This window comes from Petaurus breviceps, unplaced genomic scaffold (assembly GCF_028583685.1).
Source record: "Petaurus breviceps papuanus isolate PSGF00001 unplaced genomic scaffold, PetGlider_PUasm1.0 90919, whole genome shotgun sequence".
Classification (NCBI taxonomy): Eukaryota; Metazoa; Chordata; class Mammalia; order Diprotodontia; family Petauridae; genus Petaurus; species Petaurus breviceps.
The window spans coordinates 21763514-21778677 of NW_027187378.1; the positions used below are offsets into that span (position 1 = coordinate 21763514).

The following is a 15164-nucleotide window of genomic DNA, read 5'->3' on the forward strand; positions in this document are numbered from 1 at the left end:
TATATATATATATATATATATATATATATATATATATATATATATATGTATATATATGTTTTTTTTTTAACATTTGATTTTAAAACTTTGAATTCCAGATTCATTCCCTTCCTTGTCAACTACCCTTACTGGGAAGATAACCAGTTCAGTATAGGTTGTACATGTGTAGCTAATGCAAAACATTAACATAGTAGATATATTGTAAAAGACTGACTATATTTCCCTTCCTCCTATCCCACCTCGCACTTGTTCTATTCTCTACTTTGATCCCGTCCCTTTTCAAAAGTGGGTGATTCCAATTTCTCTCCCCCCCAGCCTGCCCTCCCCTCCCATTGCCCCCCCTCTCATTGCCCCCGCTCTCATCCCCTTCCCCCCTACTCTTCTGCAAAGTAAGATACCCTATTTAGTGTGTATTTCATTCCCTCCCTGAGCCAAATTCAATAAGAATAAGGTTTACCCATTCCCTTTTGCCTTCCTATTCTTCCCCTCCATTGTAACCATTTTCCCTTGCCTCTTCTATATGAGATAGTTTATCTTATTCTGTCTCTCCCCATCTCTTCATATTATATTCCTCTCTCACTTCTTAATTTCACCTTTTAAGTATCATCCCTTCCTATTAAATTGGTCCTGTGTTCTCTATGTATACCTGTAAACATATATACACACATTCACATATGTATTCATATACCCATATATCTTCCTATATATATATATATATTTATATTTATATATTTATATTCCCTTCAACTATTTTCATACTGAGAAGAGTTTCATCAGTTACAATTATTGTTTTTCCATGTAGGAATGTTAATAGTTCAACTTTGATAAGTTCCTTATGATTTCTTTTCTCTGTTTACCTTCTCATGCTTCTCTTGCTTCTGGTATCTGAATGTCAGATTTTCTATTCAACTCTGGTTTTTTCATCAAGAATGCTTGAATTTGCTCTATTCCACTGAATGACCATATTTTCCCCTGAAACATGATACTGTTTTGCTGGGTAGGTGATTCTTAGTTTTAATCCCAGCTCCTTTGCCCTTTGTAATATTATATTCCAAGCCCTTCAATCCCTCAGTGTAGAAGCTGCCAGATCCTGAGTTATCCTGATTGTGTTTCCACAATATTCAAATTGTTTCTTCCTGGCTGCTTGTAATATTTTCTCCTTGATCTGGGAATTCTGGAACCTGGCTATAACATTCCTAGGAGTTTTCTTTTTGGAATTTTTTTGAGGAGGTGATTGGTAGATTCTTTCAACCTCTATTTTGCCCTCTGGTTCTAAAACATCAGGGCAGTTTTCCTTGAGAATTTCTTGGAGGTTGATTTCTAGGTTCTTTCTTTGATCATGACTTTCAGGTAGTCCAATAATTTTAAAATTATCTCTCCTGGATCTATTTTCCAGGTCAGTGGTTTTTCCAATGAGATATTTCACATTGCCTTCTAGTCTTTCATTTGTTTGGATCTGTTTAACAGCATCTTGATTTCTCATAAAGTCATTAGCTTCCATTTGCTCCAATCTAATTCTGAAGGAATGATTCTCCTCAGTGAGCTTTTGAAATTCTTTTTCCATCTGGCAAATTTGGCTTTTTAAGGCATTCTTCTCCTCATTGCCTTTTTGAGCCTCTTTTGCCATTTGAGTTAGTCTGTTTTTTAAGGTGTGATTTTCCTCAGTCAGGCTGTTGACTCTCATTTCGTAATTTTCTTGCATTGTTCTCATTTCTTTCCCCAAGTTTTCCTCCACCTCTCTTATCTGCTTCTTAAGGTCCTCTGTGGCCTGTAACCAGCTTGTATTTTCCTTTGAAGTTTTTGGTGCAGGAGTTCTGACTTCACTATCCTTCTCCTGTTCCATGCTTTGAACCTTTTTGTCCCCAAAATAGGAGTCTAAGTTGGATTCTTCTGTTTGCTTTGCTTTCTTTGCCTGCTCATGTCGCCACTCAATCACTTGACTTTTGGGCTTTTTGCCACAATAGGACTCTGCTACCAGACAGGAGAACTTCCTTCCAAATGCTGGGGTTATCTCAGCTGCTGGAGGTATTAGTTGGGTGCCCTCTCTGAAGACTCCACACGCACTGGCAAGCTGGTCACACACCTCAGGACCTCCACCCTTGACCGTAATCCAGATCCAAGCAGGTTAAAGCAAGAGCGATTACTCCTCAGACTGGTCGCTTGGTCCCTATACACTCTGCAGGCCAGGAGCTGAAGTTGCCACATAGCATGGTGGCAGCTGAGCCACAGCCCTCAGTGGCTTCTTGCCCCGGGGGCAAAAGCTGACACTTTCCCAACTACTGGGTCGCAAAGTCCACACTGCACTGACCTCTCACTTTGACCTTAGCATATATGTGTTGATAATTCTGGATCACCACAGCTGCTGGTGTTGTGGAGTCCCTCGAGCCGACGGCTGCTCAGACCCACCCTGGGGCTAAAACCTTGTGTGGGACTGGGCTTGGCTCCTAGAGCACTGCGCTGGCCGATTTCTGCCGGGCTGTTCTCAGTGGGAGGTTAGCTTCTCTGTGTCATTTTGTGAATTCTGTCCTTTTTTTCCAATCTTAAACCAATTAATTGTTCCGTGTTTGGTTCTGTTATTTCTTGGTTTGCATACAGGTTCCTCAGCAGACTAATAAGATGATACTCCTATCTCTTTGAGAACTTGCCACATTTTGTTGTGATCCACACAGTCAGAGGCTTTATTGTAGCCAATGAAGCATATGTAAATGTTTTTCTGGAACTCCCTTGGTTTCTCCAATGAATGTTGGAAATTTGGTCTCTAGTTCCTTTTCCTCTTCAAAAACCAGCCTGTACTTCTGGTAATTCTTGGTTCACACATTACTGAAGCCTAGTTTGTAGAATCTTAAGCATAACTTTGCTGGAATGTGAAATGAGTTCAGTTGTTCAATAATTTGAACTTTCTTTAGCATTGCCCTTCTTTAGGATTGGGACATAAACTGATCTTTTGCAGTGATTATTGTTGAGTTTTCCAGATTTGCTGGCATATTAAGTGCAGCACTTTAACATTATCATCTTTTAGGATTTTAAATAGCTCAGCTGGAATTTTGTCACGTCCTCTAAACTTATTGTTAGCAGTACTTCCTAAGGCCCGCTTAACTTTGTTCTCCAAGATGTCTGACTCTAGATTAGTAATTATACCATTGGGATTATTGGTGATGTTAAGATCTTTCTTGTGTAGTTCTTCTGTATATTCTTGCCACCTCTTAACCTCTTCTATTTCTGTTAAGTTCCTACAATTTTGTCTTTTATTGTGCTCATTTTTGAATGAAATGTTCTCTTCATATCTAATTTTCTTAAAGAGATCTCTTATTTCTCATTTTGTTGTTTTCTTCTATTTCTTTGCATTGCTCATTTAACCTTTCTCCTTGCTATTCCCTGGAATTTTGCATCGAGTATATCTTTCCCTTTTTCCTTTCCCTTTCATTTTCTTTTTTTTTTTTAAAAGCAGTTGGGGTTAAGTAACTTGCTCAAGGTTACATGGCCAGTTATTTCTGGGTGTGGTGCTAAGTATCTGAGCCTGGATTCGATCCCAGGTATCCCGACTCCAGGGCTGGTGCTCTTACTCACTGCGCCACTTGACTGCCCGCCCTTTACCTTTCATTTTCCTTCTTTCCTTAACTATTTGTAAAGCCTCATCAGATAGACCTTTTGCTTTCTTGCTATTCTTTTTCTTTGGGATGTTTTTGTAGCTGCTTTCTTTACAATATTGTGAGCCTCTATCCATTGTTCTTTGGGCACTCTTATCTACCAGATCTAATCCCTTAAATCTAATTCATCACTTCCACTTCATATTCATAAGGAAAGTTATTTAGGTCAAACTTACATGGTCTGATGGTTTTCCCTTGTTTCTTCAATTTAAGTCTGAAATTTGCAATATGAAGCACATGATCTGACCCATAGTCAGCCCTAGGTCTTGTTTTAACTGTCTGTATAGAGCTTCTCCATCTTTGGCCACAAAGTGTGTAATCAGTCAGGTTTTGATATTGACCATTTGGTGATGTCCATGTATAGAGTCACTTGGGTTGTTGAAAAAGAGTGCTTGTGAAAACTAGCATGTTATCTTCACAAAACTCTGTTAGCGTCTGCCCTGCTTCATTTTGCTTTGTTATAAAAAGAAAGGATTGGTTGCCTTTCTTCCCTTTGTTCCTTTAAAAATTCAGGCAAGGATTATTTGACAAGCTGGGTGGCACAGTGGATAAGTTGCTGGGCCTGGAGTTAGGAAGACTCCATTTGTGAGTTCAAATGTGATCTCAGACACTGACTAGCTCTGTGTCCCTGGGCAAGTCACTTAACTATGGTTGCCTCCATTTCCTCATCTGTAAAATGATCTGGAGAAGGAAATGGCAAATCACTCTAGTATCTTTACCAAGAAAACCCCAAATGAGGTCACAAAGAGCCTGATGAAACGGAAAAATGGCTGAACAACAGCAGACTAAGTTTAGCCTTTAAACCACACAGAACTTAAAAGTCTTTTATGTTTTTGAGAGTAATAGCTTTTTCTTTTCCCTTTATATTTTTTGTTGTTTTAGGGATTTACAATTGGAGCCATATTTAGATTATTACTATAGAGACTATCCAACACTTGTGAAAACTTCTCGACAAACATGCATAATTGATCAAGGTAAGCTGCTGTGGCATTAATGATTTCCTAGGCAGTTTTGTGTCATTTATAAGAATCTTTCTCAGTAAGCCTTCCTGTAACTGTGGGGTAATAATTACATAAGATTTAGGCTTGACAGCATTGTTAGAAACTCAAATTCAAACTCTCGTCACCATTGTAAATATGCTTCTGATCCCTTCTGCCTGTGTACGTTTTGCCCAGATGACAATGATGGATAAACACCAAAGCCACTTATATTTAAACAATCTTTGATTTATAAGACTCGTTGTCAGTGTATTCATTTCCATAATTGACTATTACAAATCCTGGATTTCATTTTTCTTAGTAATTATTATCTTTAATGAATTAAGACACCTTTCATGTCTTAAGAAGTTATTTAAACTTATTTGGATGCCTATAGTTTCTTTTTTTTTTTAAAGCAATCAGGGTTAAGTAACTTGCTCAAGGTTACACAGCCAGTTATTTCTGGGTGTGGTGCTGAGTATCTGAGCCCAGATTTGATCCCCAGGTCTTTCCGATGCTGGAGCCAGTGCTCTTACTTGCTGAGCCACTTGGCTGCCTCTAAGCAATTGGGGTTAAGTAACTTGCTCAACGTTACACAGCCAGGTGTTTCTGGGTGGGTGCTAAGTGTCTGAGCCCGGGATTCAATCCCCAGGTTATCCCAACACTGGAGCCAGTGCTCTTACTCGCTGTGCTACATGGCCGCACCATGCCTATAGTTTCTAAAATAATTGTTGTAATTCCTTTTTGACCTGTCTTGTTGACTTTAAACAGAGTGGTGTAATTTGAATCCCTTCCCTCTGTTATCTAACTTCTGTGTAAGAGACAGATTTTCCCCACCGGGCAAGTCTGATACTATGCTTGAAACCTGAACTTTGGTGAAGCCAAAGCCTTCATAGATAATTTGAAAAACATCAGCACCCTTTTTGGCAGAGCGTAGCAGTGGTATTGCTGTGTATTTTATTATAATAATAACAGGAGCTAGCGTTTATATAGTGTTCTAAGGTTTTCAGGTTGCTTCACAAATGTTATCCCATTTTGCCTTTGCAACAATCCTGAGAAATTAGTGCTGTTACCCTCATTTTATAGATAAGGAATCGGAGACTGAGAGCAGTTAAGTTATTTATCACTCAGGGTCACACAGCTAGTAAGTGTTCAAGGCAGGTCTTCCTGACTTGAAGTGCAACACTATCTACTGCTCTACCTAGTTATGCAGCTAGCATTTATATAACACTTTAAGGGTGACAAAATAGTTTATATGTGATTCTATTTGGTACTCACAGTTTACCCCAGAAATAGGTGCTACTATTGTCCCCTTTAACAGATTGACAAAACTGAGGCAGAGAGAAATTATGTGATTTTCCCAGGGCCACATAGCTAGTGTTAGAGGCAGGGTTCAAACTTAGGTCTTCCTGATTCCAAGTCCAGCAGTATCTGATGCACCAACTAACAATTACTAATATTTTATGTAGTGCTTGAAGGTTTGTGAAGTGCTTTATCATATATCATCTCATTTAATTTGAAGTCATAAGGGCCTTTAGTATTAAGAATTACAAACTGGTTCAAGAATTAAATTTCCTTTAAATGTCATTAATATAATAGACTGTATCAGTTCATCACCTTTAACAGTGTTCCCTGGACTTCTAAAGTTAATAAATAAATGTGGAGAAATCTCATGGTCAGTGTTGCCATGACCACATTGTATTTGAACATTAACTTGAGATTCTGAGAAAAAAAGAATGGGCCAAGGGACTTTAGAAATGTGATATAACATATCATAGAGCACGTATGTGGGGTAAGGTTTAGCTAAATGAACCCCATCTATCAGCTTTGCTCTTTCTTTTCAGTGACAGGTTTTACAGGGACTTAAAAGAGTTCTCTGGTTATAACCAAGCCAGACCTTGAAAAACTGTTTCCAAGAAAATTTTACTACACAGGAGTCATAGAAAATTCTTTTATATTTGGACCAGCAATCTAGATTTTACTGTTTCCAAAAAAAAAAAATTTTAATTTGATGTATGTTTTATAAGATGTGGTATTTTTTTATAAGTGGAAGTGTCATCCTTTGTAGAGTGGAATTTTTTTTTATTTAGCATATAATATGAAGTACTCGTGAGCATGTTTTTGTCTGTGAAATTCTAGTTGGTCTAAATGTTTTTGAATACTCAGTACCATATAATATATCTTCATTCTAGCTATTAATTAAATTACTTTATGTTATCAGAATTTCAAGTCTTAAGAACTCCCACACTTCTGTGGGATATAGTAATCCTGCCCTTAGTCATACTGCCTATGTTTCTATTCTGTGATGCTTATTCAGCTTGACAAGTTGCCACTATTTGTTGTTGAGTCATTTTCAGTCATGTCCAACTCTTTGTAACCTCATTTGGGGTTTTCTTGGTAAAGCTACTGGAGTGGTTTGCCATTTCCTTCTCTAGCTCATTTTACAGATGAGCAAACTGAAACAAGCAAGATTAAGTGCCTTGGCCAGGGTCACACAGCTTGTAATTGTCTGAGGCCAGATTTGAATGAGGAAGCTGAGTCTTCCTGAGTCCGGATCCAGCGCTCTTTCCACTGTGCCACGTAGCTGCCCCTGCACCTTTCACCACTGTGCTCACAGCGGTACTTAGAGCAATAGGTTAGATATTATCTATTTACAAATTGGAAGGGGAACTTCAGATCAAAGTACAGATTTTGGGGGAATGGCTCCCAGCAATCTCTTCTCTCCATCAGTATTCATCCTTTTCGACTGTTGCCTACATGGTATGTAAAGGAATTGATGGACTTTTCAGTGATATATTTATCCCATAAGAACTGAGGGGGGTGATGGAGATAGATATTACCAGCAAGAACAAAATAGTTAACAATTTTGATTCTGCTTTGGGAGACCATGGAAGCATATGTTTGTCTGTGGTACAAAGGACCATGCTCAAGTTTTATATGAGCCAAATGTAGGGGGAAATGGAGGACCATGTTTTGAACATTATGGTAAATAGTACATATCTTTTGTTTTAGAATTAAAGTAAAAGCATTGTCTTCCTGTGCTTTTATGTGTTTTAAAATTTTCATCCACTTTAAAGCCCAAATAGGACTTATGCATCACCCTTCATTTTTTACACCTGAGCCTCCAAGTATATATCAGTGGCTGAGTTCTTGCTTGAAGGGTGAAGGAGCATCACCTTATCCTTACCTATCTGGAGTCTGTGAACGAAGCAAACTCATAGTGTTGGTATGTACTATCACAATTTTAACTTGAATGTTAGTTTTAAATAACTATCTCAGTGTTTCAAAGCCCCAACCCAATACCATGTTAGATATGCTATATTTAATCCATATTATAAATGAGTAATCTGGAATCAGAATATTAAAGAAACACAACAAAATCCTTAGAAAAAAATTTTTGTAAGGTGCCATGTAGTAAAAACTACTTATTTCCAAAAGAGAAATAAGAAATTATGGGCACATATAGAGTTCCTTTTACCAACAATCTAGAGTACCCCTGAAATTTCTAAAAGGTGATAAAATTCTGAGCTAAAGTAGGATTATTATAGGTTAATTCTTTTTGTAGGCTGTAGAATGTGACCTACACATTAGTAAGGAAGTTTGGTTTGGTAACAGGATAACAGAAAATTAAATTATCAGTTATTTATGTGCCATTCTGAAGCATTTGATCCAGTTATGAATCTTATCTAACCCCTTATATGGAACCATCATAAGGGAAAATCTTATGAACAGGAACTGAGCATTGTGTTTTGTTCATTAAAAAAAAAAAGTGTTAAAGGTAAGAGCTGGGAAAGAATTTTAGATCAGTTTTAAATAGTGTACAATTGAAGAATGATAACTGATTTAAACATATAGAGGTTTGTATCTGATGCTTTTTTTTTTTTAAGCAATTGGGGTTAAGTGACTTGCTCAAGGTTACACGACCAGTTATTTTTGTGTGGATGTTAAGTATCTGAGGCCGGAATAGATCCCAGGTCTCCTGACTCTGGGGCTGGCGCTCTTACTCACTATGCCACTTGGCCTCCCCTGTATCTGACGCTTTTAATCTGATGCTTTATCTGATAGTCTTAAATATAGTAGGTATTTTTAGGTATCATTAAAATTGCAAGACTCTAGAATTGCATGGCTTTTCATCCTCTGAAATAACTATTTTCCCTATTATTTTGAGAATAAAATGCCATGATATCCTTTAGTGGTAGCTCAGTGAATTAGATACTTTAGATGATTAGCTAAGCTTTGAAATATATATTTTATTATACATTTTGTATACTGGAACATTAAGGTGAAAACTGAAAATTTTTAGTTTTTTCCCCTTCTATGTATCTTTTAACATTATATTATTTTAATGGATTTTATATGATAGGAATAAATTTATGTGTAATATTTTTCCCTTGCAGAGTGTTGCACTTTACATACTTGGTGATGAGAGAGCTGTTTATAATGAAGCATCACAATATTTATCCAGAGTAACTTCAGGTAGTAGATATACTTACTCTTTTGTTCCCTGTTTCCTTTAGTATAAAACACAAATTCCTCAGCTTGACAATTAAGGTTTCCTTCTCACTGGCTCCAACTTACCTTTTAGACTTAGTTTACATTGCTACCCTTTTGTATAGTCTCTCTCCTTCCAGACTAGACTAATGTCTGTTTCCTAGACTTGACCTTCTATCTTCTTTCTCTGTCCATAAGTATTTCTCCATGCCAAGAATGTATTCTTTCCTCAACTTCATTTGCAAAATCCTTATCTTTCTTCAAGACTCAACTCAGGTGGCAGCCTCCATGAAACCTTCCCACTCCTTCATGAAACCTTCCCACTCCTTCAACCCCAAGCTGAAAGTCTTCTCCCCTCTCCATAAATTTTCTTCTTTCCCTTCCTCTTTTACATAATTATTCAGTCCTGTTATGCTAATCTGTAGAAAGTAAGCTCCTTGAGGTCAGGGACTATGTGTCTTTTTTTGTTGCAAGGATCAAATGAGATAATGCACTTTTCCAAACTTTAAAGTGCTACATGTGCCCATTGTTAACTGTAATTAATAATAATCATCACAATAATAATATCTAGATGCTGCCTATAATAGAAAGCTTGAATTCCATTATTCTCAAATTCAACAAAAAATAGAAACATGAAAAGCAGTCTAAAAAACTGAAGTATATCAGAAACAGGAGTCAAAAGCAGTACAAAGAGAAAAAAAACTTCACATAAGTCAAAAACTTTGGCACAGAGTATTGAGAAGCAGAGAAATTCAGGGAGACACAACACCTGAAGGAGGAGGATGGTCAACCATAAGAAATATGAAAGTTTGACCAGATGATAAGCAGAGACCTTGTACATTATAAATATAAAGAATGACAACAGAGTTATGTTGAGGGAGATGCCTGAAACCCAGCTTCTCTGTAAAACTGGAAGGCAGAGGGACCAGCTAGAGCCAGTTAAAGGGCCCACATGCTACACTGTGGTACGTGAATCATGAGCAAAGTACTTGATCAGTTTCCTTTCAAACAATAGTCTGATTCTATCTTTTTTTAGCAGAAGGTATCACATATCTATTACCAATAGGTGAGAATATGGACTCCCTCTAAACATACTCCAGTTACATCTTTAAGTACTTTATTCACAGCATTCACAAAAAAATATATAAATATACTTAGAAGAAAATAATATATTGACTGAGGAGCAAGAGTAGTGTGCCAAAAAATCTCAGGGGTCTAAAGAATTGATTCTAACATTTCAGTAATTGGAAGGTAATTGAGAGCTACCTGAAATCTTTGCAACATTTATTGCAATATCACATTTGTTATGTTGATTATCCAAAACTTTATGGCTATTTCCACACTTAATACCTATTTACATATTGTCAATGTGTAAGACCGGAGTCTTAGAGTGAGAACTCTAAGAGTATTTGCTATCCACATGTAAAACTATTCTCTTTTTAAAATGTACCACCAACATAGTAATGTTGAGAACAATTTTAGAGGTAGTGTGGAGTAATGGATAGAGTGTTGGCTTTGGAGCTTGAACCAGAGATCAGAATGAATCAATGGATGGTGATACTGAACAATACTTTGGTCTCCAGGCAAATATAATGAGCATAAAGCTGTAAAGGAGAAAGCCATGGCATAATTTTTCAGAGACTGTTTGGCATCTTGAAATCAAAGCTAAGTGGTAAGAGTACATTTTAAGCAGTTAAGAGCTGTAGAATATTTAATTTATACTTTACAGATAATTTATGCCTTCACAAAAATCTTAATTTATAGTTTTGGAACTGTAAAAGAGAATATAATAGATTTGGAAAGTATCTTATCAAGAACTAATATAATACTAAAAAAACAAAAGGTCCATCATCTGAAGGAAGTTATAGAAAGAGTTGCCAAAAAAGACTAATAAGGATTGATAGACATTCTCTGAATACACAATAAGTACATAAAAAAGCCTATAGAAATATTTTTGCGACAAGCAGACATCACTTCACCAAATAATAGTAAAGGCTGACAACAGATATATGTGCCATTGGATTTGTTGAGTGTCAATAGGAACAGTCTAATGCTGCGTGAAGCTTGTGAAATCACTAAAATGCAAGGATAGAAATTAAAGACCCTCACCTCACACCACGTAGCTTCTGTATGAATTTCACCAACAATATGTTCACAAAGAAGCATCACAAAAATGGCCAAGTCATGTAGATTTGTTTGTTTATGATGACAGTTCAGAACTAGGTCACTACCATTAGTAATTAATGAGTTATTCTCCAGGAGACTTGGTTTTGTGATCACTGCAGATTATTCACAGAAATTCTAGAAAATATACAAAGCTGTGTTTTTGGTCCAGTTACTAAGATTTTGCTATTCCATCCTTTTCCAAATGCCATTCTAACCAACACCTTCAGAGATTTGAATTTATTGGCCAACATTTATTAATCATTTGCTATTTAAAGAATACTCTGTTTGAGTCCTAAGGGCAAGTAGAAAAATTTAGATGAGATTTAGCTTCTTCTCTGTAGCTTTCATTGTAGGAGAATTAAGACACTTGGACATACGGATACTAAAAATGCACGGTAATTGTTTAGAAATGTTTAAAATAAAATACTATGCGAGGTGTGCCAGAAATGCTTCGATTAAAAGACCAGGAAAGTCTCCTGGGAGGATGTGATTTTGTGGAAGAGGAAAGGGAGAACATTCCAGACCTAGAGAACAGTTCAAAGAAAGGGAGAGGGAGACCAGCATGTTTGAGTTTAAGCAGATCTTTTCATTCAGGGATGCATACTCACAGTGTGGCAGTAAGGTGAAAATCCATTTAAACTAAGTGATGTTGTTGTGTTTTAGCCTTTCATAATGTGTAAGTTATTTTCATGTATTGTTAGTATCCTTTCCTTTGGTTTATATCCATTTTTCCTACCCACTTAAAAGCAAACATCTTGAAAGGCCATTCTTAGCAGTTCAGTAAAAATGAATTACCAGGATTCTTACTTGTAACCCATTACACTTCCCTATCTGTTCACCCGTCTAGTGACCGTAGCTCTGCCAACTATTTTTTTAAAAGCCTCTGGCAAAAGAACATTAATTTCAAGTGGTGTACATAGGAATTGAGCTGAATGTTTCATTACCAACTTGATTAAAATGCTGTAACTTCATTTTATTTCTTTTCAGCACCAAAAAAGAGTCAAATGGATCAAAATGACAACAGGTAATTTTGAACTGAGTTGCTTTTGTTCTTATTTTTTTAATTGATGTATTTAATAATGTTGTGTTCTTTTTTTTTTTTTTTTGTAGATTTAGTTTCAGACATAGTACACCTGTTAATAGCCTAGCTGAAAAATTAGTACTCTGGATGACTAATGTAGGTAAGGCCATTTTTTGTTACCTTACAATTAACAAGTAAAAAGCCACACTTTTCTGCTCTCGAATCTACTTTAATTAGTACCTGCTGTTTCTTTGCTAGAAGTCAGAAGGGCTTTAGTTAGTACTTTTTGGGAGTGTTCCACAGAATTGAGATAATTATACAATGTAAAGCATAATAAAAAAGATGTACTTGCTTAGCAAAAAGACTCTGCTGTTTTGCATGACATTCTCATAGTCTTCTATAATCTCTGGGACGCATAACAACTTTGAAGGTCACTCCTTATGGTCAAGGAACCTTCCTGTGATTATAATACCAATAAACTTTTGCACTGTTGTAATGGTGATGGTCAAGGGTATCTTTAGAATGGAGACCAGGAACTATTCTATATTCACTTTTCAAGTCACTGACCCCAGGGATCAGAGTATCTTTAATACTTGATACATCTTTCCTGAGCCTTCTTGTTGGATGATACTGTTGTAAGCTCTAACATCAACATTCCCCTGGTTGCAGGTAGAAAGGAGTAATCCAGTAAGGGAAAGGGGAGGTGAAGTGAGATAAGTACTGAGGCTTGTGATTCCTAGGAGATAAACTTCATTTTTCTAGTTAGAAAGATAATTAGTCACCCTTGGAATAGTATAAGTGACAGTTTTGCACAATTTTTAATGGAAAGTAAGGTTCTAAGATTTCTCTTTTTAAAAATGAGAGAAAACCATGTAGGAAATTAAAAACTACTAATTGGCATTAGTATAACATGAAAAGTGTTTAAACTTAAAAACAGGAACAAAAATTTGGTTCCTTTTTTAAAAATTTAATTTGCTTGTGTAGAAAGTCCCCTGAAACTCACCCCAATATTCACCCCTTTCCCTTTCCCTCCTATCCCCTCCTACCCGCCCCCCACCCAAAAAAAAGCATAGTAGTCATATAGGATATCCAGCCAGGGGAAAAAACAATCATTTGAAATCTATCAACATAAAGAAGTTCTCATGTTTTATCTCTCTGTGGGAGATCTTCTGGAACATATTTTCAGAGATTTTAGTTATAGATAAGAGGCTAACTGATGTAAGTATTGGGTTTTATGTTTTACTAAAGATATTTTTTTTCCTTTTTTCATCTCTGTAAGGCTTTACCTTAAGGGATTTGGAGTCTCTTCCTTTTGGAGTTGCTCTCCCTATCAGAGATGCTATTTATCACTGCCGAGAGCAACCTGCTTCAGATTGGCCAGAAGCTGTCTGTCTCTTGATTGGGCGTCAGGATCTTTCCAAACAGGCCTGTGAAGGAAACTTACCAAAAGGGAAATCTGTGAGTATCACATTGGTTTTTATTGAATTGATTGCTGATTTTTTTTTTTTTGTAGTTTAGTTTTTTTATTTTTTAGTTTACATCATTAATTTTCCAAGATTTTGAGTTACAGATTTTTTTCCCCATTTTCCCCCTATCCACCACCCCAAAACAGCGATCCCACTGAATATCCCCTATCCCAATCTGCTGCCTCCTATATCTTCCCCCATCTGCCCTCCGACTTTCTAGTAGGGCATGGTGGATCTCTATGCCCCAGTGCCTGTATATCTTATTTCCCAGTTACATGTAAAATAATAATAATAATGATAATATATATATATATATATATATATATATATATATTTTAAACATTTGATTTTAAACCTTTGAATTCCAGATTCTTTCCCTTCCTCCCTCATCACCCACCCTTACTGGGAAGATAAGCAATTCAATATAGGTTGTACATGTGTAACTATGCAAAACATTTCCATAGTGGATATATTGTGAAGGACTGACTATATATATTTCCCTTCATCCCATCCCACCCCCCACTTGTTCTATTCTCTACTTTGATCCTGTCCATTTTCAAAAGTAGGTGCTTCCAACCCCGCCTGCCCTCCCTTTCATTATCCCTCCTCTCATCCCCTGCCCCCCTACTGTCCTGCAGGATGAGATACCCTATTTAGTGTGTATGTCATTCCCTCCCTAAGCCAAATTCTTAGAGAATAAGGTTGAACAATTCCCTTTTGCTTTCCTGTTCTTCCCCTCCATTGTAACAGTTTTCCCTTACCTCTTCTATATGAGATAATTTACCCCATTCTATCTTTCCCCTTCTCCTCTCATTATATTCCTCTCATGTCTTAATTTCACCTTTTAAGGTTCATCCCTTCCTATTTAACTGGTCCTGTACCCTCTTGTCTATGTATACCTGTACACATATATACACACACTCACATATGTATTCATATACCCTTCTATATAGACATATATATGTATACATATATACATGCATTTCTATTCCCTTCAACTATTGTCATACTGAGAAAAGTGTCATAAGTTACAATTATCATTTTTCCATGTAGGCGTGTAAATAGTTCAACTTTGATAAGTTCCTTATGATTTCTTTTCCCTGTTTACCTTCTTATGCCTTTCTTGCTTCTTGTATCTGAATGTCAGATTTTCTATTCAACTCTGATTTTTTCATCAAGAATGCTTGAAAGTCCTCTATTCCACTGAATGACCATATTTTCCCCTCAAACATGGTACTCAGTTTTTCTGGGTAGGTGGTTCTTGGTTTTAATCCCAGCTCCTCTGATCTCTGGAGTATCATATTCCAAGCCCTTCGATCCCTCAGTGTAGAAGCTGAGCCTAGGGACAGGAGCAGAAAGAGAGGGCACAGTACTGTACTGTAAAGTTAGCATAGAT

General features: G+C 36.7%; 1 protein-coding gene across 3 annotated transcripts in view; it reads left to right on the forward strand.

Moving 5' to 3' along the window:
* Nucleotides 1-15164, forward strand: part of ANAPC1 (anaphase promoting complex subunit 1) — a 179019-nt gene that overhangs the window by 57832 nt on the left and 106023 nt on the right. For all 3 annotated transcript variants that reach the window (XM_069075562.1, XM_069075564.1, XM_069075563.1), the window contains 6 exons: nucleotides 4530-4621; nucleotides 7702-7850; nucleotides 9022-9100; nucleotides 12269-12305; nucleotides 12392-12462; nucleotides 13582-13760. In XM_069075562.1, coding sequence (XP_068931663.1) covers nucleotides 4530-4621; nucleotides 7702-7850; nucleotides 9022-9100; nucleotides 12269-12305; nucleotides 12392-12462; nucleotides 13582-13760 — 607 coding nt within the window. The remainder of the gene's footprint in view (nucleotides 1-4529; nucleotides 4622-7701; nucleotides 7851-9021; nucleotides 9101-12268; nucleotides 12306-12391; nucleotides 12463-13581; nucleotides 13761-15164) is intronic.